Source organism: Mesoplodon bidens, assembly GCF_964165515.1.
Source record: "Mesoplodon bidens genome assembly, chromosome: 11".
NCBI classification, from domain to species: domain Eukaryota; kingdom Metazoa; phylum Chordata; class Mammalia; order Artiodactyla; family Ziphiidae; genus Mesoplodon; species Mesoplodon bidens.
The window spans coordinates 89,140,721-89,165,355 of record NC_138167.1 but is presented as its reverse complement, the minus strand read 5'-3'; the positions used below and the strand labels follow the sequence as shown (position 1 = coordinate 89,165,355).

The 24,635-nt window shown below is 41.4% G+C and overlaps 1 protein-coding gene across 3 annotated transcripts in view; it reads right to left on the bottom strand.

Moving 5' to 3' along the window:
- The window catches only part of KITLG (KIT ligand), a 91,194-nt gene extending 68,938 nt beyond the window's left edge, over window positions 1-22,256 (bottom strand). For all 3 annotated transcript variants that reach the window (XM_081249476.1, XM_081249477.1, XM_081249478.1), the window contains exon 1: window positions 22,043-22,256. In XM_081249476.1, coding sequence (XP_081105602.1) covers window positions 22,043-22,057 — 15 coding nt within the window. In that variant the 5' untranslated portion in view covers window positions 22,058-22,256. The remainder of the gene's footprint in view (window positions 1-22,042) is intronic.
- Between the last annotated feature and the right edge of the window lie 2,379 nt (window positions 22,257-24,635).

Sequence of the window (24,635 nt, the reverse complement as noted above, 5' to 3'; positions counted from 1 at the left end):
CTATTATGTCAATTAGTTGCTCTTAAAATTGAACCATGATGACATGCAATCCGAGGGTTGTAGCTACAAAAACCTAAATCAGGGCTTCCCTGGTGGCGCAGTGGTTGAGGGTCCGCCTGCCGATGCAGGGGACACAAGTTCGTGCCCTGGTCCGGGAGGATCTCACATGCCGCGGAACAGCTAGGCCCGTGAGCCATGGCCGCAGAGCCTGAGCGTCCAGAGCCTGTGCTCCGCAACGGGAGAGGCCACAACAGTGAGAGGCCCGCGTACCGCAAAACAAAACAAAACAAAACAAAACCCTAAATCACAATTTGTAGTCTTCCAACTATGTGACTCACTTCTGAAACTGTGATCCCCTGTAAATCAAAAGTTCTGCAAAATCTGTACAATCTTTTGAACACCAAACAACTGAGAGATGGAGAGCGTGGGCTCCACTTGCTATCTGATTCCATGCACTGAATTTGGACCGAATGCCTAAACTTCCTAGAACTTCTTGTGTTTTTTTCCCCTATGGCTGTAATTAAATGTGCTCAGATGTTGTGTTAGATCAGCTCCTGGGAGTCTGACAAGTTGGGTCTCACAGGCCCTTTTAATTTTTAAGAAGACTCAATCTGAGGAGGCAGCTCAGGAAATCTCCGACAAAAGTTTTTGTTTGTTTCCCACCTGGGTTTTTGGACTACAAATAAACTAAATCTTTATACTCTGCTGGAACTGTTCCAAGTAGCATCAAAACGAGGGGGTCAAAGGCCTGAGCTCAAAGAACACTCACAATCTTGATCGTTTTCTCCATCACATCAGATGACAAGCCAGATTTGCAAAGGTCACTGTATGAGCTTCCCTGATTATGCGATGTGTGCTGGACATACCAAGTACCTCTGGTTGAATGGAAAAAACTGTTGAGATGTAACCCTTTATGGAAGGTGCTCCAACTGAAACAAGGGGAGTTGCTGTCTTATGTTTAGATCAAAGTGTAATCATCTGGGGGTGTTTATTTAGAATGCAGATTCCTGGGCATCATGTGGAATCCAAAATTCTGAGGGTCCATCTCAGGAATGTGTACTTTTAACAAGATTCTTAGGTACTCTCTGAAGTCTTAGACATACTATTTTAGGCTGTACTAGTTCATGGGTGCTATATCATTAGAGAAAACAAAAATGTCTGAAAAGGTAAATGAGGTTGCATTTGGTTCAAGGGCTACATATTAGATACTCCTGATTTAGAGGAACTTGGAGAAAGAAAAGTTAAGTAGTGCATGTAGAGGATACTGTGAGTTGACTCAATTCCCAGTCCCGCTCTCTGAGCATATTCTTCTATACTGTAGTGGCTGCAAAATTAAAATCTCCATATCTTGGACTCCATTGAAGTTAGCTAAAGTTGCGGGTATGACTTAGGTTTCAGCAGTCAGGCACAACTCTGCAAGATTTGATATGGAAAGAAAATCCTGGAGAAGAGAAGCTTGATGGATGCCGGGCAGGCATTTTGCTGGGTGGTAGTGAGGCAGTGAGACCCTGGTTGTACAGCACTTGCTGTTATGTAGCTGCTTTACATACTGCCTTGGGCTTAACTGTGTTCAGGGTGATGGGAGTGTTCTGAAATCTCAACCTGTTCTTCTAGCCTTTCCAGTGGTTTTATAACCCATCAAATAAACTTCAATATATCCCTTTATGTTTAAACTAGCTAGAGTAGATTATATTGTCTGCAACTAAACCCTAATCACTAGGAGAGAAAAATCCAAGTTACTGAGGATTTATTTCTCATAAAGGTCAGTCTAAACTTTCCTTAGGAATTTTCCGTTAGTATTTCAAAATTCGAATTGTAAAATAACAATCATTTAAATTTTATCTTTAAAAGGCAGTTTTAAAAAAATGTATTTATTTATTTATGGCTGCATTGGGTCTTTGTTGCTGCGTGTGGGCCTTCTCTAGTTGCGGCGAGCAGGGGCTACTCTTCATCGTGGTACGTGGGCTTCTCATTGCAGTGGCTTCTCTTGTTGCTGAGCATGGGCTCTAGGTGCGTGGGCTTCAGTAGTTGTGGCTCACGGGCTCTAGAGGGCAGGCTCAGTAGTTGTGGCGCACAGGCTTAGTTGCTCTGCGGCCTGTGGGATCTCCCTGGACCAGGGCTCAAACCCATGTCCCCTGCATTGGCAGGTGGATTCTTAACCACTGCGCCACTGGGGAAGTCCTAAAAAGGCAGTTTTTGATTGGCAATCCATGAGAATGTTAATGCAATTCTACCACCTGAAGCCCAGCAAAGCATCTACCTTTGACGTGCTCAGGACATGTTCCTCTGATAACAATACACTTGAACTGCAGGTTCATTGCTTACGAAAGAGATGAGATGATGTTTAGAAAAGAAGAACATCAGCAAAATAAGATGTAGATTCAAATCCTGATTCTGTCACTTACATGCTGCAACCTTCAACAAATTATGGAACCTCTCTGAGACTCGGTTTTCTCATGGTGATAACATTTCTTTGGATTTTTGAAAAGGTTAATAAATAAGACAATGTTATAGTAGACCATGACATGACTGTTAATGCTATACTGGTATACCTTGGAGATATTGAGGGTTCAGTTCTAGACCACCGCAATAAAGAGAATATTGCAATAAAGCAAGTCACACTAATTTTTTGGTTTCCCCTTGCGTATAAAAGTTGTATTTACACTATGCCATCATCTATTAAGTGTGCAATAGCATTACAACTTAAACAATGTACATACCTTAATTAGAAAATACTTTATTGTTAAAAAATGCTGACTATCAACTGAGCTTCAGCAAGTCATAGTAGTCACATCAAACATCACTGATCACAAATCACCGTATTATAATAATGAAAAAGTTTGAAATACTGTGAAAATTTGTGATACAGAGACACAAAGTGAGCAAATGCTGTTGGAAAAGTGGCACTGATAGACTTGGTCCAGGCAGGGTTGCCACAAACCTTCAATTTGTTAAAAAAACAAAACAAAACCGTAATATCTGGGAAGTGCAATAAAGTGAAGCACAATAAAACAAGGTAGGCCTGTAGTTATTATTTTATCACTACTACTAATTTTTTAAATGTTGACTTTTCAATTAAAAGCTATGCTAACAGTGGATGTCACAATCCCATTTATGTTCTGCTTCCCCCATAGATTAAAGATCAGCACAGCAAGGTGATAAAAAGAGGTTGTGAAACTGACCCTTGGGCTTGGATTTGGAATCAGCTCTCCCAAAGAGGGCAGGCTCATCTCTACCTGGAGCAAAAATGAGACTGAATTGTTTGGGCAATGGGTGAATGTTAACCTGAATAGTAGAGTTTCAAAAGTCAACTTTAGCTTCAGTAATAATCCAAGATGGCTTGAGAAAACAAAGTGTGTTTATTCAAGCACAGAGAACGGTATAGAGTGGGGGGCTGGGAGGCGGTGATTCTAGAATCAGGCTGCCCTAGCTTTTTTTTTTTTTTTTTGTGATACACAGGCCTCTCACTGTTGTGGCCTCTCCCATTGCAGAGCACAGGCTCCGGATGCGCAGGCTCAGCGGCCATGGTTCACGGGCCCAGCCGCTCCGTGGCATGTGGGATCTTCCTGGACTGGGGCACGAACCCGTGTCCCCTGCATCAGCAGGCGGACTCTCAACCACTGCACCACCAGGGAAGCCCCCGGGCTACCCTAGCTTTAATATCTATTCTGCCACTGACTAACCTTGTGGCCTTTGGAAAGTTATTCATCTTTCTGTGCTTCAGCTTCCTCACCTGTATTATGGGCCTAATAATAGAACTTACTTCACAAACTTCACACAAAGTTACATAGACACTCGGTATATAGTATCTCACAGGCAGTTCACCCTCATAAATGTCCATGATGGTTATTATCACGGCTGTCTTTTCAACCACACCTAGAACAAGCATCCCCAGTAATGTCATTTCCAAAATTGAAGCCTGGTGGTTCAAGCCGCAACTCTGAGCACCATCCTTGATCCTTCCCATTTCCCTAGTTCCATATCCACTCTGTCAAATGCTATTAGTTCTACCAGCAAAATAAATCCTGAAACAGTCACTTCCCTCCGTCTCATCTGTACCACTACAGCTTGTGCCGAAATTCCCTACTCCTGCCTGGAAGACAGCAAGGACCCTCTAAATAGCCTTCTTTGCTTCCATGCTTGCTTCTCACAAGACTGTGGTCTTCAGGGAATGCAAAACATCACCACCTGCTTACAACCTCTGAATGCTTTTCCATTACATTTACGATAAAATACAAACTCCTGCTCGAGGTATACAAGGCCCTATTTAACGCAGACTTGCCCACCTCCATGCTCACTCTCACCATGCCCTCTTCCCTCACCATACTCCAGCTACACTGGCCTCCTTTCTGTTCCTGAAACACCGGGAATGTATTCCTGCCTTAAGCCTTTGGCACTTAGTTACAAGCTTTCTCCCTCCTGGGCTCTGAAAGAGGCAAGTCGTTCTGATCATTCAGGCTTCCGTTCAGATATCACCTTCTAGGAGAAACCTTCTCAGGTGACCTGCCTTAAGCTCCAGCATTCTCAGATCAGTTTTATTTCCACCGAAGCACTTTTCATCAGAAATAAGAAACTGATGATAACCCAATTCATTTACTCTCATCACCTGTTCCTTCTGACAAGTGTGCAAATGGGGTGAGGATGAGAATTACACTATTCTAGTTCATCATTCTTATCTCTAGCGCCTTGAACTGCTCAAATACTCCTACCATCAAATTCTCTTTCATGTAGTACAGACCATTGTGGTAGCACTCTCTAAACTGTCTGAATAGAGAATAAATTCAGGTATGTGAAATGGGGCACAGATGAAGTCAGGACAGTGTGTGATTCGCCGCTTAGCAGATGGTGGCCCTACCACACAATGGAATTGCAACATTACCCACCAGTTGTGCTTGTTACCTGTCTCCTGCTCAAGTTTGAGTCCCATAAGGCAAGTACTTTCCGTCCCTCACTGTTTTGTCCAAAGTGGGTAGAGCAGTGCTGAGTATAGACAAGCCTTTCATAAATATTTGTTGAATGAATGAATGAATGAAGGATAAACAGAAGAGTTTTGCTCATCCATTAGGCATAAACCATTGTCCTCCTTCCTACTCTTGGGTCCAATAACTGCTAAACCTTAATGATAACAAGGGTGAGTAATGTTGCAACATTCTCTTAATTATCCAAAATGTGACATTAGCTAAATGCTTCTCAGTTTGAATGTTTAAACTTTTTCTTTGCACCTTTAAATACTTCTCTAGCCCATGAAAATGGAAAATTAGGATATAAAACCAGGGATAGACTGTAAGCCCCATGAAGTGCAGGAATAATGTGTTTTGCTCACTGCTGTAGCTTTAGCCTCTAGCACAGTGCTCGGCTTGTAGTAAATGCTAAATAAACTTTTTTTTTTAAATAAACTATTTTTAATGAACAACCAGTGGAAAATGCCTTCACTGGCAGATGTGGCCAAAATGTGATAATGACCCAAAGTGCAGACCCGCCTGTAAAATCCCCAGATTCCCTTTCTAAAGGAACTAGATGAGTATCACGTGTAGTTACTTTCCTTTACTGACTCAACGGGGGCAAAACAAAACAAAACAGAAAAACAGAAAAAAAAACCCCACAGACCTGGAATGCAGACACTTTCCTACAGTAAGTTCAGTGGAAGACTCTGAGAGGTCTACAATTCTGCAATTTAGAATTCAGTATAAGATGCATCTATAAATTTCTTCCTCTCTCCCAATGAGCTGCAATCCATCAAAATTTCTAAAGCAGCCACGCATAAAAAATTATTCATGGTGATTCTGCACTGGGAAACACATGCAAGGAATATGATTTCACTTGGGAGCAGGCGTGTTCAGAAGTGATGACATAGGTTAAGCTTTTAAATGCTAATCTTATCTCTTCTCAAAGCACTGGATGACTCTTATATGTCATCCCTACCAGAGAAGGCAAAAGAGAAAAAGAAAAGCTCACACTCACAGAACTAAATTATTTTTTTTACGTCATTCAGATCCATTCCTAGTTTGACTAAAGAGTAAAATCAACTACCTTTTCTTCAGAGTAACACAGGCATAATATCACTGTTCCCCTCTGACAAGACTTGTTTGCAAGAAACAGAAAGTTGCATGCCAGACTACTCAGGAGTGGACTCAAATGACACTCCCCCTCACCACCACCCCTCCAAAATAGGCTTATTATTGCATTTTCATGCTAATAAGCATGATTAAGTGGCAAACTCTTTTATTCCGATTTTTCACCATGACATCATGGAGTTGTGCTGAGCATTCTCCATAATATCACTATGTAGGAAGAGACTCCAAATTCAGCAGAGAAAGGAAGATGTAGGACAGAAATAAAAAAAGACTTTTTACAATGTATCAGGATGTGAGTAGTGGCATCACACAGTTTATTATTACTATATTTTAAAAATGTTCTGAGTTAACAATCTTCAAAGTAAATGTCAACTATTTTGTCTTATGAAATTCTTCCTCTAAGACGACCTGGGAAGATTATCAATTAAGCTTTCTTGTTTAATAAAACAAAAGAAGAATATGGAAAAAGTACTTTAAACCCTCAAGTCCTAACTCTAAATAATGCTAGGGGAAAATAAAAAGGAACTTTCTCCTTGGGTCAGGAAAGAAGATGAGTGAGTATCCATTCCAAAATTATCCTTTGGGCTTTTTTCAAAGCAGCTGCTTTGCTGCGGAATCAAAAGTGGCTGGAGGAATACATGTAAACAGGAAGACTGCTTGGAAAGCAAAGAGTTCTCTCACCGTATAGGAGAGAATGGGAATCTCAGGAAATGAAGACAGGGCCGTGTATCCAGCTAAATGAAATTTAAAAGATATGCTTCAGCTGCTGTATGATTCAAGTGCCAAATCTGCACAAGCCATTTTGCACATCCACTTCATTGTTTAATTTTTGTGTGTCATCTCCTCTTCTCATTTATGGTCCTTTTTGGAGATTTTGTTTGTAAATTGAGACAGGAGGTAGATTTTGCTCCTTGTTATGTGATTATTATCCAAAACTTGAAAAAGTTTTATGGGTTTCAGAAATGATAACCTTTCAGTTTACACACAAAACCAAGCAGCTTACCTGATTTAAAAAACAGAAAAAAAGAAAAGGTAAAATAGGCCATGCTGTAAGGTTGCATAACTTTAACAACTTCAGAACGGGTTGGCCAAAAAGTTCATCTGGGTTTTTCCGTAAGATGTTATGAAAAAACCCAAACGAACTTTTTGGCCAACCCAATAGTTTTGTGGATTTTTTAAAGTACACAAATCTAAAAAATGTTAACTTTAGAGCACTGAATTGTAAAGCAGTTGTATCATTGCCTTGGGTCACTAAGATGGTGGCTTCTAATCACAGATGAAATTGGAAAACATCGCTTATTAAATCCTTCTCCAACTTTCCTCCTCCACACTTAAATATGTCTTTGATCTTGAGTAATGAAACATCATTTTTGCTAAGTTCCTTAACCACATCAGTCTTAAATCCACAAATATCATTTAAAATGAACCATATAAAATTCTCATATTGTCTATTGTCTCATATTTCTTTCATCAATTTCTTGCTAGAGATTATACACATCAGAATCTAAAACTACACAACATCCTCTCCTTGTCTATTGCACTGGCTAACCATTAACCAACACAAACTGTGGAAAGAAAATATGAAAGGAAGCTTCTTGAACGTGGGTGAGCTGGAAAGAAGAATTCATTTACTCTATTTATAACAGTCTTATTCATTATTATGTATCAAGAAAAACATCTTACCTAGGCAAAAAGAGAAGATGTCAGCAGTACTAATAGTAAGCAAACAGACTGGGTTTAAGACTAACTAGTTGTAAGATGCTGAGCGACTTGCACAACCTTCCTAAGCCCACGTTCCTCTTCTGTAAATGGAAGGATGATATAACCACCCTCATAGGTGGAGAGAATCAGGGGAGATAAAAGTATGCAACACACAGGTCCAGCTCAGGACCTGGCACATGGAATGAGCATCACAATCAGCATTTTCTTCATCATCAGCAGCAGCAGTATTATGTACTAAAATCCTTTCTGGCTCGTATACCCTCTATAATCTTGAATTAGCAAGCACCATCTGGCACCTGCTATTCAACCTATTGTGTTATTTCGTTAAAAATGGCCAGCAACTTGTCCCACCTTCCTCTTTTTTTAATCCATGGCCTCTACCCTCTTCTACAACCCCAAGTGGCCCACTTCTCTCTCCAAACAGAATTATGTTTGAACAACGTATGTTTGGGCCAGGTGGTACTGAGTACATTTATATGCGTTTCCTACACCTGACATCAATGCATGATGGTAATGTTCCTCCCATCTTCCAAATCAGCCTCCTTGGTGCCAACCCATGTGTCAATTGAGGTCAGCAGGCATAAAACTGGTAAGTACTCAGATCCATGCTTGGAATGCTATAGTCAAAGATTCAGTCAAAGATACATAGGACGTGATTCATTAACTCATAGCTTGGTTCCAAAAACCTTTACTAAGATTTTGGTGTTGTACCACTAGCTGGGGATAACAACATGAGGCAATTTAGCCAGGTAGACAGGTAAGTAAGAATATAATTTCATTATATTGTTTTCAATATATGATTTTTTTTTTTTTTTTTTTTTTTTGCCATACGCGGGCTTCTCACTGTTGTGGCCTCTCCCGTTGCGGAGCACAGGCTCCGGACGCACAGGCTCAGTGGCCATGGCTCACAGGCCCAGCCGCTCTGCGGCATGTGGGATCTTCCCGGACCGGGGCACGAACCCATGTCCCCTGCATCGGCAAGCGGACTCTCAACCACTGAGCCACCAGGGAAGCCCTATATGATTTTTTTTTAATGCTATAGAAGCACGGGGTAAGATCACTAAACACAAGGAAAGTGGGGGCAGGGAGGAAGGGCAAACAGACTTCAGGGAGGACTTCCAAGAGGAGGAACCATCTCAGCTAGACCAGCTGGAGGGTGGAGAGGGGCTATCAGGGCTTTCAAGACCAAATGCAGTGTGGAATATGTCAGTATTTCACTGTACTTCGTTAAGTGATGCCAGCATGAAATTTACCACTCAGGGAGCAGTAGAGATAAGCAACAGCCAATCACAGAGAATCTTGTACAGTGTGTTGAGGGTTTGGACTTTATCCTGCAGGTAATGCAAAGTCAATGGAGGATTTTAACCAGGGTAGTCACATGGTCAGAATTCCATTAATAATCTAGATTGTGTGCCTTAGAGAGAATCTTTAAAATTACAGAATTCACTCTTCGTTTTGTTGGATGGATGGATACAAAATGGATGCCCTCGGAGGGATGAACCCCATATCAACACCACATAGTTGAATTTAGGCTGTGGATCTCCTATACAGTCAGCAAGTGCTTGTTCTGACTTTCCTGCCTTACCCCATCCAAGTGCCAGGACACACATTTTCAAGGAAAGATGCAAAACTAAGCCCCTTTATAATCCAGCTCTCCTCTTAAGTGACATAAAAACCAATGATTCTGTCCCATTCTCCTTTGGGCCTTAAAAGAATGGACATAGACTTTTTCCTTTTTCAACATTTAAAAGAGATTTTTGCTTTTTGGTTTCACTTGAGTCTTGGCTCAAATTGTTGTGTTAGATCCTACTCTAAACTGAACCCAAAGTTACTTCACACTTGTCTGGGTTGATAACTTAATTTTTGAGGTAGTGATAGTCAAAGATTCAGTCAAGAAACCTCTAGAAAGAGCGTTCAGATTATACAATGTTAGAAAACAGCAGCTGTTTTCTGTCTTTCACAAGTGCTTTGAACAAGCTCATCAAGAGGAACATAACAGTTTAATGTTCTGTACAAGAATGGAATGCTTGTTTACCTGAAGTAATGGACAGATAAAAGTAACGTGCGTCTGTCTTGATTGATACAAAACTTACTTGAAGATTAACCTGGACAATCAAACCCTTAAACTCTAAATACCATCACCCACAAGAAAATAAAACCTGAATTCATAATGCAAACATTCCCAAACTGTTGATCCTACACCCTTACTAAATTCAACACATGCAAAGAAAAAAAAAACAAAAACAAGAGCAAAAAAAAAAAAAAACCCACAACCAACTTTGAATGCAAAAATGAATTTTTCTTGAAAGCAGCTAGCATTTACCTGGGTTTTCTGGGTACCTGGCATGAAATAGCCCTTCTCATATACTGGCTCATTTAATCCTCAAAACCATGTGAGAAGTTAAACACTCTTATAAATGTCATTTTAGAAATGAGAAAATCAGAATGTTAGAAGAATTAAATGATTCAAAGTCATCCAATTTGAAGAGGTGACGCCAGATCTATGCGTCTCCAAAGCTATTAATACATACTATATAAAGTAGTGTGAGGCTCATTTTGGAAGACATTAATAAACTCAAAGCTTTCATGTATTTAGAAAGTTTGAATTTTTCATTACTCAAGGCTTAGAATAATAAGTATGACCGTAGGCCTCTGAATGGAACAACACACACAATAACTGGTGACGTAGCCAAGTCATGTATCAGCATTCTCGGTTACAAAGGGGGATGCTGACCCAGATCCAGACCCTTACTAATCTCAGTTCACGGTCACACAATCCAATTTCGCATAATCACCCATAATCTCTCTCTGCTTTTCAATGACAACAGGCTTAAATAAATTATAGCCATCACACAAGTGGAGCAAACGGACAGAGTAGACTGATCCATACTGATCTGTTAGCTGGCATAATCCAGTCCCTAAAGATTAGAGATACTACCTACTGAACATCAGTTCTGGGTCAGCCAATTTCCATATATTATCTCATTTAATCTTTGTATTCTTCCAACCATGTAATATTATCCTTACCACCCCATTATACATATGAGGACATTGAGAAAGAAAGTAAATACCATGCACGTGGGTCTTGGTGAATAACAGAGCTAAGGACTTAAGCCTCATTCTAACTCCAAAGTCCATGCTCCTTTGAGTGTCTACATGAGGCCAATGAGTCAAACATTTGTACAAACACAACTTAGTTCTTAATAGTATAGCAGGAAAACGTGTTAAGTCTGAAAAGTACTTTTTTATATAATAGTACAATTCTGTGAGTGACAATCACAAAGGAGGTATGCAACATCCTATTTCCAGGTTAAAAAGCTACAAAGTATTATTATTCCATTTTACAGAAGAGGAAATTCAGTTTAAGAGAAGGTTAAGCAAAGTTAAATAATTTGCTTAAGATCCCTTGGCAAGCTAGAGCCAGACGTAAAACCTTGGTGCTTTTGACACAAAAGCCATGCTCTTTCCTTTCTCCCTTGACAAGTGGCTATATTTCTGTTGATGCAGAAAATGACTTCTCCTCCCAGATGGTGAGGGATCTACTTTTCCCTAATTTATGGGAAGGACTCATGTTCTGTCCCCCCAGTTCCAAGCATAACATAGAGTTCAGGAATGTAGGCTCTAGTTCCAGACCGCCTGGTTCATAAGTCAGCTCCACCACGTATTAGCTCTGTGGCCTTGGGCACAGGATAGAAAGAAGTAGCTTTGCTCTAGGTAAACTATCTTGTGATTATAATTATACACATTTAGCTCTTTTTCAGTTTTTGGTTAAAGTAGGGAATGAAAACAATTATTCAGGGTTAAAGTGAATTCCAAGCCTGAGGTATTTGGATAAATTGCTTGAACTTTCTCTTTCATTCTGACAAAGGAGACTTTGTAATTAAAGTCACTTTCTTAAGAAAGGAGTCACCACTGTTGATAGGCTTACCATTTGTTTAATGCTGAAGATCAGAGTGAATATTTATTTAGGATTTCCTAGGTGCCTGGCACTGGACTAAGGGCTTTTTGTGGATTATTTCATTTAATCTTCACAACCACCTTTGAGAAATGTACTCCTGCTCTCTCTCTTTGGCAGATGGGGAAACCGAGGCTCAGAGGATTAGCCAGCCAAAGTGGGTCATCTGACTGCAGTCTATTGGGTTCATCACACCTCTGTTCTGTTGTTTCCTTCACCTGCGTTCAAATGATTCCAGGACCTTTTAGCGAACAACTTCATTTCCATTAAACTGATAAATGACATAGCGATGCTGCCGCTAAGGGTGCTCCAACAGTCAATTGTTTCCAAAATCGTAACATCAATGCAGAAAATGAATTTTTACTATTCATGCAGTTGGATTGACAAGGAATTACAAAGCAAAGGTCACAACTTTAATGGCTGGTAGCTTTAACAAACAGACATAAGCATAAAGACATCATTAAGTAGTTTTCTAAAAATGATCACTGCCACTTACAATTGCGTTTGGAAACAGCATGAAAATAGAGCAAACTGATTAAAGGAATCCCCGAAGCATCTTTTATCCCCCAAGAAGTTATTCTGCAACACATTTTTCAAATATTTAAAAACCTCCCCTCTGCCAAGAAAAGTACCATTTTATTTGAAAGACACTAAGGTTTCGGCAGTGATTCTTAATTCCACAAATTAATACGGCATTTTTCCAGTTTATAAGGACCTCCCACACAACAGGGCAGCTGAGGCAGGCATTCAATGGTTAAGGAGACTGAGGTGGGAGAGGCTGGGGACCAAGCCCTGGATCCCTGACTTGTGGGACTGCTGCGGCTCTTCACAGCCATTTACCCTCCTGGGTGGTCCTGACGCGCTGAATCAGAAGCAACCCCTCGCTCTCCCCGGAAACCCTGCTTTGCCTGCTCTCAGCCTTCCCCTTATAAGATTAAAAAACCATCATCTTCACACGCAAATTTTTTTTTAAAAAGGTTGAGTCTTACAGATTGTATGTATACATATATTTAAATATGGGTTCGTTCCATTGACGTGGTTCAATGGAATCTAGTTTTTAGAATTAAACAGGCTTGGCTCCAAATCCAAGCTCTTCCACTTACTTGCAATTTTTTTTCCTTTTAATCTTGGGCAAGTGTTCTTAATCTCTCTGAACTTTAGTTTCCTTATTTGTTAAAAAAAATGATATCAATAATAATATCTACTTCATAACATTTTTTTGTTTTTTTGCTAGAATCAAATGAGATATTCCTGTGCAGTTTGTGGCCTGGTGCCTCATCTATAGTGAGTAATCAACGAATATTAACTTATTAGCTAGTCTTATTACTTCATTCTTTCTCTTATTTTTTTTTTGGCCGTGCCCCGTGGCATGTGGGATCTTAGTTCCTGGACCAGGGATCAAACCCATGCCCCGTGCATTGGAAGTGTGGAGTCTTAGCCACTGGACTGCCAGGGAAGTCCCCTATCCTTTCTCTTCTTAAGCAGCTTGTCTTTTGGCCTATTTTGTATAACTGTTGCCTTTCGTAGAAAGGGGAGAAAGATAAAGGGGGTAAAATTGGAGGAAAATTTTGTTTAATTTGCTAAGAGTGCTTGCGAGTGTTAAAGAAGGTAGATTGTGTATAAATAAGGCAGTTAAGGTATTAAGCTCTATTATTTTAATTCATTTATTCATGCAAGCCCTATAGCCAAAGGCAGGAACTGTGAACAATGAATTTATGTCTTACAGCACGTGGATTTGCTGAAAGCTTCCATGATTCACTGTTCTTGCAGAGAAGGAACTGATTATTTACTAAGAGCAAGTCCCTGTGCCCTTACACAGCCTATCTCACTTGATCATGACATCAGTACTACAAATAGATCAGTTATTTCTGCACCCATTTTAAAGATTGGGAGAGAAAAGTTAAGAGAGAAACACTTACTGAAGGGCACACTGCTAGTAAGCAGCCGAACCACTACTACATTTGATTCAGTCCAGTGTTTTCTGTATTCTCACATGCCCACCAGTTTCACTTAGTAAATAATAGTGCACATTCACTGAAAATTAATACTGTAAATGGGGAACAAAGTAGCCTTTCTAATCATCAACCAGACACATCTGTGTATAACAGAGCCAGGACAGTAGTTAAAATTTGCCTTCTGTTAAAAAAAAAAAAAAAAAGAAAAAGGCTTCTAAAAAAGGTTATTGGCACTTAACAACCTGAAATCAGGCATTTATTTATTCAACAACATTCCATCTGTGTTCACTGAACCTCTAGTATGAGCCACTCTGCTAGGTAACTGGAATCACAAAATTTTTGTTGCCAACTCTTACAGGCAAGTGTTTTTAATATCTGAATTGTGTTTGTTTTTGATTTAATGTTCCTATAGGCAGAACGTGTATCTTTGAGGTTCTGAATAGGCCGCACTAATACACTGTGGTAGTGCCAGCTAAATCTCTTTGGGTGTTAATCATGACCATAAAACACTTGGAGTTGGCAGGTTAAAGACCTTTTCCTCATCTGTGAATTGGGGTTTAAAAAAACAGTACCTAACTCCCTGAAGACAAGTTCTTTGATTCATCTTGGAACTGTTTTCTCAGTGCCATTTTGGCATGATCTTATTATCAGGGTGATTTGATTTTACAAAACAATCATGAAAGTATTTTAAATGGATACACATTTAAATGTCAAATGCTTGACACAGACTGTAGTAAATTTCATTCCTTCAAGCTGAATCGTTTATGTGTGACATTTATACAGAAATGCAAACAATAAATGGTCAAATCGATAAAAGTCTATGGAATTGTTTAAGAATAAGAAAGATCCAAATTTCAAACGGGGAACTATTTTTTATAGTCCACTATTTTCTAGTACTAAGATGTAGAGTACCATTATGACCATAGTACATTATAAACAAATGTGTCCTAAACTTTTAAAGTATTTTCCTGGGCAGGGGTTAAGAATTAGAAAAAACAAAACTGTTACAATTTGTTGCGTAACAATGGAAAGATTATACAAACCCTATTTTGTCGTTGGATGCTTTTCTACATAGAATTAATTTCATTCAGTACTAAAAACATTATACTAATATCCTCCTTTTAATTCTTCATGAACGTTTTCTAACTACTTTATTATCCCTGCATTTTAGCAACCCCCTTGCAACACCTGGAAGCAGAAAGCACCAGCCCAGCTCCTTTTACTGTGATAATTTATCTTTCTAACAAACAGTAGAATGACCTGTGTTAGCTCTCCACCTAACAGAACACATCAGAGATCTCTGGGTAGGGCCGGCTGAAGATAGCAGCTTTCTAAACTCGCCAGAGATCCAAACTAAAGCAATCACAGAGGTTTCAGTCGGTCATCAAAAATGGAAATCCCTAACGTGTTGACTATTTCAGAAGTGTTAAACTGTAGGTTTAACACAGAACCATAAATAACAATGTGTGACTGCCAGGGTTTGTTTTGCAATCCTTGGGTTTTCTAGATCACATTAGAAACCATTTTATATGAAGCACCTCTACCTTGCCTCCCTCCCCCCATCCAAAGTTCTGCAGTGAATGTAAATTTTAACAGGCATCCATATGGACAACGCATACCAGGAAGGGTGCAAGGCCTTTATAAACACAACCTACTTTCTTTGCAACACTCTTCTTGGAAATCAAGGAATCTGTGTTTTCACAAGGTAGCTGTCTAGGAAGGCTTTGCGAAAGGGACCCCAAGTAAACAGTGGAAAACTCAGCACAACGGGGTTCCTCACAATAGACAACCACTATTAAGCTGTAATTTTTAGAGGCAACCTGGTTTACTACCACTCAAACACTGGCACTTAGAAGAAACAGGCCAATTACAAGATGTGATTCAGCCCTGGACTTTAGTAAAGGCACTTAAATGGAAAGGTCCTTGGCTTCAGAGATTTCAAATCCAGGGGAAAAAGAGGCAAAAGTGCTAAGCACCCACAGGGCTTTTAAACAAAAGATGAACTGCTCCTGAAAGGCCAACAGAGTATGTGTATGCAAGACAAACAACGGCCCCCTTCAGGCCGTGCTCCACCCTCCCTGGCTTCCAGTGGGGGCACAGTATGCAGTCAGGGTACATTATCCAGTGGGGATGCCCTTGCTGCAAAGGTGAAGGAGGCTGGGGCTTACTTTTTCAAGTGAGCACTGACGATGGCTTTGCTCTTGCTCTCGTCTCGTGCGCCCTTTTGCATGGTCACCCTAGAGAGAGGAAAGGCATTCTTTGCAAGGCCACTGTCAGGTTTTTGAGCTGCTGTCTGTGCACCAGGAACACAGAAAAGGCACCCTAACTGCCCCCTTAGAGACTACATTCTAATCAGCAGCACTCCAAGCCCCAAGGCAACAGCTACACCTGCAAAGTCAAGTGCTGAATTTCTTCATCCAGATAAACGAAAGATAGCTACTGCTACTTTTTTTAAGTGTCTGTATCATTGCCTCAATGCTGCACATGGTTTTAGCAGGAAGTTCACTAGATGTTGCTAGTGCTTAGAACAAAAGAGCATTATCGTCATTGTCACGGCTCTATTTTCTGCGGAAATCGTGGTCTCTTGCCTGGAGGAGGGGGTCCAGACCTGCAAAAAGTCAGGGCAAGGAGAGACTGAGACTCGGCAACGTGCCATCCACAGAAACTGTCTTTCTCGGAAGCAGAAGGGCTGCTCCCTCCTTTCTCAGCCTCTGTGTCTCCAGCTGCAGACCTCTCTCCTTCACTCTTCTTCTCAGGATTAACTCTAGGGCACAATACTACTGAGGCTCAGTGACTTGCCCAAGACTACGAAGATCCAGTGACCGGCCCTGGAGCCAGAGCCAAGTGCAGGGTCCGTACCTCTGATTCCCTCCACGAAAGTTGTTTCCACTACAGGATCGAATTCTCTCCATTTCTACTTCACGCACACAGATATCGGAGACCACAGGGGTAGAAACAATAAGCAAATATGGGGAGGCAGACATTCATTAGTTATGTAAGATGACCTCCTCTGGCTGTCTGACTTTGCCTTATGATCCTTCTTCACTTAGAGGATTTAAAGATTGGAAGAGAGAAAGTAAAGATCGCCTTCAACTATGGTTATTGCCAAAATAGCAAGTGCAGATACCATTCTTGTTATAGAGAAATATAAAGTAGCAGGTGAAAAGGCTAAAAGTAGAACAGTCTAAGTTGAAATCTCCTTCATTTCTCCCCATTGGCTGCTTTATTATCATAAAACAATGGTTAAAATTTCTATTGACACCAAAGCAATGACTACATGAATCTCAGAACCAAAGGAAGCTAAAATGCCATGTGGTTCAAACATCTATTTTACTAGTACCTTAAACATAGAGAATTTGAGAACTGGAAGGCACTTAGAAATCACCTAGCCCTACTCTCTCATTTTACAGTGGAGGAAACTGAGGTCAAATGCCTTCCCGAAGTCATACAACATAGTATCTGCGCTAATAAATGAACTCCATCCCCTAATACCCAAGTCAATGTGGCAGCCTAGAAAAAATAGTAAAACGTAGTCAAAAGACAAAGAGAGTTACGTAACAGACAGTCTTCCTTTAGGTGACACACACTGCAATTTTAGAAAAAGATCCATGAGGCCTAATTATAAGAAAATCACTTCCTATCACCTCCATTTTTCTGGACAGAAGGAAATAGGTAGAGATGGGATAATGACAATTCTCTCCAACTCCCAGCCCCTGTAAACAGTTTTTAGCATGCCCATAATTAAGTGAAAAGACAAAAACATCTCACTGCATCTATAAATCAGTAAGGCTATAGTCAATGGTTTCTATGAGACAAAGTCTAAACAAAATAACCCTGAAAACAGCATATATTATAAAAGCATCCTGGTGTTCCTTCAATTTGTTTTATAAATTGTTCTGACTACACAGGTGACTAACACCAAAAAGACAGTCTCCTGCAGCTGCTCATGATTCATGTACTAGAAAACAAAGATAAAAGATCACTCCTCACAGATTTATATCCAAATGCCTTACCCTAATTTACGAAAGGGAACATTAAGGTAACTAAGAAAAAAAAAATCTCCCAAACTTGCATAATGAAAAAAATTAAAATGTCACCACATGTTGCCTGGTAAAGACAATAAAGACACCCTGCAGACATGAATGCTTGTCCTCACTCTGAAGAGCAAGTTCAAGAACACCAAGGACAGGAAACTGACCCAGTCTCTTTAGTCTAAAATGAAATAAAATAAACCCTCAGAATCAGACAAGGGGAACTTAGAAAGCAAAAGTATGGAAATATGAAAGTGAATCAGAGATGGTGATTATATTCCCATTTTCTATTCCTATTTTCAATTTTAACTCTCTTATTTTCACTTTTTAAGAAAAACTTTAAAGCATTTATCATCTCTCCTGCCACAGGTAGCCTTTCTTTTCACACATTCCTGTTATGATAGTACAAACAGGTATCCGTTTATAAGGCTCAATGCAGAGATCCAGATTTACGAAAATTGGGTCTCTGTGCTTTGATGGTTAAGCAACAACTACCTGCAAAAGCTAGCTTTTTTCTGGCTTTTAAGTTAGTGGGCAGGCAATTCTCTTCTCAGGGATAATAAATTCAGACTGTAACTACAGTAAGCCACTGTGCTGGGATACAGACATATATAAAATCTCATTTAATCCTTACAGATCTTTATAATTATTTTATAATCATTGTACAGATTGCAAAATGGAAATCCCAAGAAGTTAAACCATGTGCCTAAAGTCATTTGTCTTACCAGTGGTAAAACAGGAATTAGAATCAAAGTCTTGAAAAGCTAGAACCTAAGATCTCTCCACTATATCTCAGGTGTTCCCTAGACATGGTTGGGGAAGGGCACATGCAGTGGGGCTCGCCGGACCATGCAAGAAACCTCCAGTTTCAGACTAGCTATTTGGGGAGAATTTTTTTTAATGTTATTGATGTTGATGGAAAGATTTCAATAACCCTATCATTATAGAATAAATGTGATTCATAACTTGCTGTCTCCAAATCAGCAGTTAAATATAAATAAAATTTGGCGATTTTAATTGGTTTGGCTCAGGCCTTCAGACTTCCATATGGTTATTTTCCTTGTTTTATGTTGCATGTAATCGACTTAGCACTTGAGTTTTAAAGTCTTGGCAGAATCTATCAATTAAAAGCTACAAAAATTAGGATTGTTCAAAGCACACATTCCAAATGGAGTGATTTCAAGGACAAAATTTAAAAATGCTCTTTTCATAAATGTTACATTTTTCTGTAAACTTGCTTCATCACCCAGAAGACAAACTTCATACAGACAAAAGAGGGATATTTTCTCTGGAAAAACAAAAGCTAATAAACATTCTATTTGCCTCTTCTGAGAACTAATGTGTGCCTAAAATGGCCTTTTCTACACCGTTTGCCAGATGAATTTTTCCTATCTTCATATTTCTAAAACTGACAGCAGTCATGAAAACTCTCACAGACCAGACCATCTCAAAACTAAAATGTAAGTACAACATCAATAAACATGGAGCCAGCCCCGTTAAACTGATAACACTTCTCTAATTGGTCTTGCAAATTAATGTCCAATTGTTATTTAATATATCAGTTTATCAGAGTATTACATTGAAAAAAATGATTATACATTGAAATAGGTGTTCTTTCTAAGCCAGAGACACAATTCCCTTCAGAAAACGTAAAACCACACAATATGGATAAAATACATTCAGAAATCTGAAAAATGCAAAATGTTTTCATTTCTGTAGACTTGTGACTAAACTTATTGTTAAAATTGCTGCTCACGACTATTGCCCGTGTAATTATTTCCCATATGCTAAAAGTTCATCACACGTGCTAAATAAATTAAAGAATCATTTATCAAACCTCAAGTGGTTGTTGGTGAATTTCTGCATTTATTTAGCTTGACTGAAAGTCCAGAATGCCTGGTGTCCCTGTGATTCTTGGAGAGCTGCACAATTCAAGTGTATTTTTAAAATTATCATTAAATTCTCATTTTATATCTTGGGTAATGGAAGGGTACACAACTGTTTGTTTTAGAACAGAACTCTGGAATTGATGCCATCTTTATAAATGATTATTTAAACTATTGAATGTTAATAGATATTCCTCCCTGGCAAGTATAACATTAGATTCAGTAGAACAATCTTACATCTTAATGTCAGATTTCCTTATGCTACTCTCCATCCATACAGAGGTGCACAGGAAATTCCTTTGTAACTTTTGGATTAGAAAATTTAACAATATGAATGAGGATCTAAGCACCCTCCTCCATTTCCACTGATTATTTCATTGATTTCATGCTATTTCCAGGGTCCCCTTTTTCTGTGGCAAGAATGTGGAATTGCTAGAAGTATCTTTAAAGGAAACCTTGAAGGTCATTAGATCCCAGGCAATGAATGCCTTCATTCACCAAGGGCACTGCCCTCCTTTGCCTTCAGTCCTTTAACAGCAGCAAGTTCCCCCAAAGGGCTTGCACTTTTACTCGGCCTGAGCAGGTCACATTTCTAAAATACTTAGCTGTCTGCAGTGTCTCTGGTCAGCAGTACTGAGTCACTAACACCAAGGAGTTTCAGGCTAGTTTGACCTCTTTCTAGTTTTCAATGGAATTATCCCATGTAATCCAATTTACACAGCCACTTAATCAAAGTGAGAAAGGAGATTACAGAGCTCACATTTGTTTTGCAAAACAAGGGTGCAAGGATCATCAATCCTACTGACCCTCAAAGCAACTTGATAGTACATCGCCCCCCTTTGGATTGTTGGTCATTAACCTGATCTGTCTCCAGTGATCTTGTTTAAATAGGAAGGTTTAGGCTCTTTTCCTGGACTACAAGGTAGCGGTTTCTCCACCCACATCTCACCACTACCATTCACGTGAGCAGATGCTACTATAACAAAGAATTGGTTCCCCTTCCGCCCATGCTTATTATTCCACAAAGCAGAAAGCAGGTACGAATCAAGTAATTAGGTTAAAACTTCTCTTCTGTTGCCAGTCTTTAACATTTGCATTTCAACCACCCACTGTAGTGATCCCAGGTGCTTTGCCTATAAACTAATCTGCTTGCAGGAGAGGAACTTGCGCTCCTCTCCTCTCTTCGGTCTTGGGCAGCTGCCCTAGAGACTACACAAACCTTTCTGCCAGGCGACGTCCCTCCCTCCTGCCCTTTTCCACACAGGTGCAATGGGCTCGAGTCTTCCTACTCCCCTCTGAATGTGTACCCTTCCCAGGTCTAGACACCTATTTAAAATATGACACTAAGTATGTCATTAAATAAAGCATTTTCAGCACATTCTAAACTGAAGATCTGGACAAACCTTCCCCCACCACCACCACCACTTCCACCCCTTCGACACACTTCAGGAACTGCAATCTCCGACAGCACCTCTGGGGGGTGAAAGGGCAGCCTTACCCAACCCGCGGCAGATAACAGAAAAATTCCTAAGGGGAGAAGTAAGTAGAGGTAAGACCTGCAGTGGCAAAAAGAACTGTGCATGGGAGTACAGTGGCGGCCCTTTCTAAACGACAATACAGATATCTGCTGCAAGAAAAAAAAAAAAAAACACTAATTGTACCCCTGGACGGTGCTTTACCACTATGCTTCTGTATAACGCACAATTTTGCAGCACTGGGAATTACCTCAATAACTACCATCAGAGGTGCCCACTAACACACACAAACAACTTTTTCTCTTCTGAAATGGAAGAAAGTGGGTGCAATGTGGAGGTATTACCCCCTCTAGGGCTCTCTTGCCTAGAGCCGCAAACCTGGCAGACGCCGCGGGAGTCAAGTTTCCCGGGGCTGGCCGGGCAGGTTCTCCGCCCAGCCGAACGCGGCCACTAAGGAACTCTGGGTTGGCTAAGTTCCAGCGGCTGCACCCGCGTCCGCACGAGCCAGGTACCCACCCAGGGGCTGCACAAAAATCTGGGCGCGCGAGCGAGCGTGGCGCGTGGGGAGCTGTTGTAATGTCCCCGAAATCCACGGGAAAATGTCTCCGGTGCAAAGACATGCCTTTCAGTAATCACTTAAACTCTCCGGCCAAAGAACAGATCCTTCCATCTTACAGGAACTGCGGCTCCCGACTGACAGCTCCCAACTTAAGGGCTGCAGCTCCAAACTTGACACGGGCTCCCTCTCATCACTCCCACTCCTCTCCCAGGCTCACCCGGGCCGGGCGGCTGGGGCTCGCACGCCACGCCCGCCTCCCCAGCGCCCTCCAGGCTCTTCCGGCAGGCACAGCCCCGAACGCCCCGGCACTTGGGGCCGGGACGCGCCGGCCTCCAGGCGCGATTTTCTTGGAGAGCCGGCGAGCTCCCGGGCGCGCCCTACTCACTTGTGTCTTCTTCATAAGGAAAGGCAGCGCTGTGATCCAGCCCAGGCAGCGGTGTGGCAACTCCGTTTAGCTGTTCTGGAGCTCCAGCATATTGCATGAGCAGCGGTTGCAGATAGTCCACGCATTGGGTAGCCCGAGCGCAGCGCCCTCTCCACTGCCCGTGCTTCGCGCAGCGCTCCCAGTCCCGGCGAGAGGCGGCGAGTGAAGCCCGGGCTGGGGAGCCGCCAGCACTTTTATACAGCTCCCTCCCGCCTACTCCGGACACGCCTCCTTCCCTTCCGGAGCTCCGGGGAAGCAAGACTGGGCTGGGGCACGGGAGGGAGACCCGGGAGGGCGGCCGGAGCCCCGCGAATACACCAGAGTTGGACAAATCAAGCCAAGCGCGTCCCCTCGCCGGGGGGCCCGTGTGCACACGGCCGGGCGGCCACCAGGGCGCGGGGGTGCCGAGGGTGAAGCTGGACACCATGCAGCCGCCGCTCGCGCTGCACGCGGGTAGTGGAGAATCCCTGCTGGGCCTGTCAGCCCCGCCGGGGCTCACCTGGCACCGCCGGGGGACGGAAGAAGTACCTCGCGCGCTGGCGAGGGCCCGGAGCTCCCTCTTTTCTGTAGAGGCGGTGCGGGAGAGGTCACTGGGGGCCTAGCAAACAATTCGCCCCGTCCTGCTTTATGGAAATGTTTTTAAAGCTTAATTAGGATCTATATAGTTAGGCCATTGTCTTACCCTTGTTTTTTTTAAACAATTACTTTAGTGAATGAATACTCATTGAAATAACTGTTGACTCAGGATTGAATACTGCTAAGGGAGATGCTGTTTCCAGAATGGTTTACTGCTGCTTCTTTAGAAATGAAGATTGAAAGAGAAGCGATAGGTTATTAAACGTGGAGATCACCAACCCAGCCAGAGTTTTGAAAACTGTACTTTTTTGCTGGAGAAGGTTTTGGAGTCGGAAAGATAATGCAACAACAATAATAGTAGATAAAACCATTATATGATGCACTTAATTACATACCAGGCGCCGTGCTAAGTACTTTACAGAGATTATCTCATCAAATCTTTTCCATAAATCTATTGTATAGGTCCTGTCATTTTTATTCCCAGTTTATAGTTGATGAAACAGTCTTAGGTCAATTTTCCCATACCACAGCTAGGAAATGGCAGAACTTAATTTGAATCCAGAGCCCTGGCTATACAGCTTTTTGTTGTTTCTTTGTCTGGGGCTTCGTTGAGTCTTTGCTGCTGCGTGTGGGCTTTCTCTACTTGCCGGATCTGGGGGCTACTCTTAGTTGCGGTGCTCGGGCTTCACATTGCGGTGGCTTCTCTTGTTGTGCAGCATGGGCTCTAGGCCTGCGGGGCTTCGATAGTTGTGCCTCGAGGGCTCTAGAGCGCAGGCTCAGCGAGCCATGTGAGATCTTCCCTGACCAGAGATCAAACACGTGTCCCCTGCATTGGCAGGCGGATTCTTAGCCACTGCGCCACCAGGGAAGTCCCCTATAGAGCTTTTTAAAAATACTTAAAACAAATATTAACTCTCCAAACCCCGCCCCCTGCCCTCCCACCCCCCGCTTTTTTTTTAGTCTGCGCTGTGTCTTCATTGCCGCAGGCGGGCTCCAAAACCCTTTTATATTTGTTCTTATAACTGGAGAACACTAAAAAGCATTTTATTAATTTTTTAAAAGAAAATATTTACTAGACATTAACATCAATAGTCTATGAAATAAGGATAATGTGTAAATTTAGGAATTAGGTATTTTAATAAGAGAGTAGGATTCCAAATTTGCCTTAATTAGTTCAGTGTGCCTTTTTAAAAAAAGAATATGCCAAACCTATAACCATGAGAAACAAGAAACTAGGTAAAATTTGAAGCTCACTGTGTTAATTTTCTATCACTGCTGTAACAAATAACCAAAACTTAATCGCTTTAAACAACACAAATTCATTATCTTACAGTTTGCAGGTGAGAAGTCCAAAATGGATCTCCCTGGGCTAAATGTTGGCAGGGCTGTGTTCCCTATAGAAGCTCTAGAGAGTTCCTTTTCTTGCCTTTCCAGGCTTCTAGAAGCTATCCAGATTGTTTGGCTCATAGCCTCCTTCCTCTTCAAAGTCAGTTGTGAGTTGGGTCCTCACATCACCCACTCAGCCCTTCCTTTCTGCCTCCTTCCACTTCTAAGGACCTTGTGATTACCTTGGGCCCACCTGGATAATCCAGGCTATACTCCCTAAATCAGCTGATTAGCATCATTAATGCCATCTGCAATCTTAATTCCCCTCTGCTATTAAGCATAGCCTATTGACAGGTTCTGGGGATTAGGATATTGACATCTTCGGGCGTGGCAGGTGTGCATTATTCTCTCCACCACACTCAATAGCGAACAAATTCAGGGAGAACATGGAGTGGAAATGTGGGCTTGTTATGTCAATATGCATCCTCCATCAAGTGCTTCACTCCAAGTGGCTACAGAGCTCTGACTAGGAGACTACCTCCCCCTCCATGGTTACGAAAATAAATGTTTGAAAAACCCGAAAGTTCACAGTATTAAATAATTACTTTTACTTTCAATCAAAACAGTGCTACAAACCATTTTAAGCAGAAGT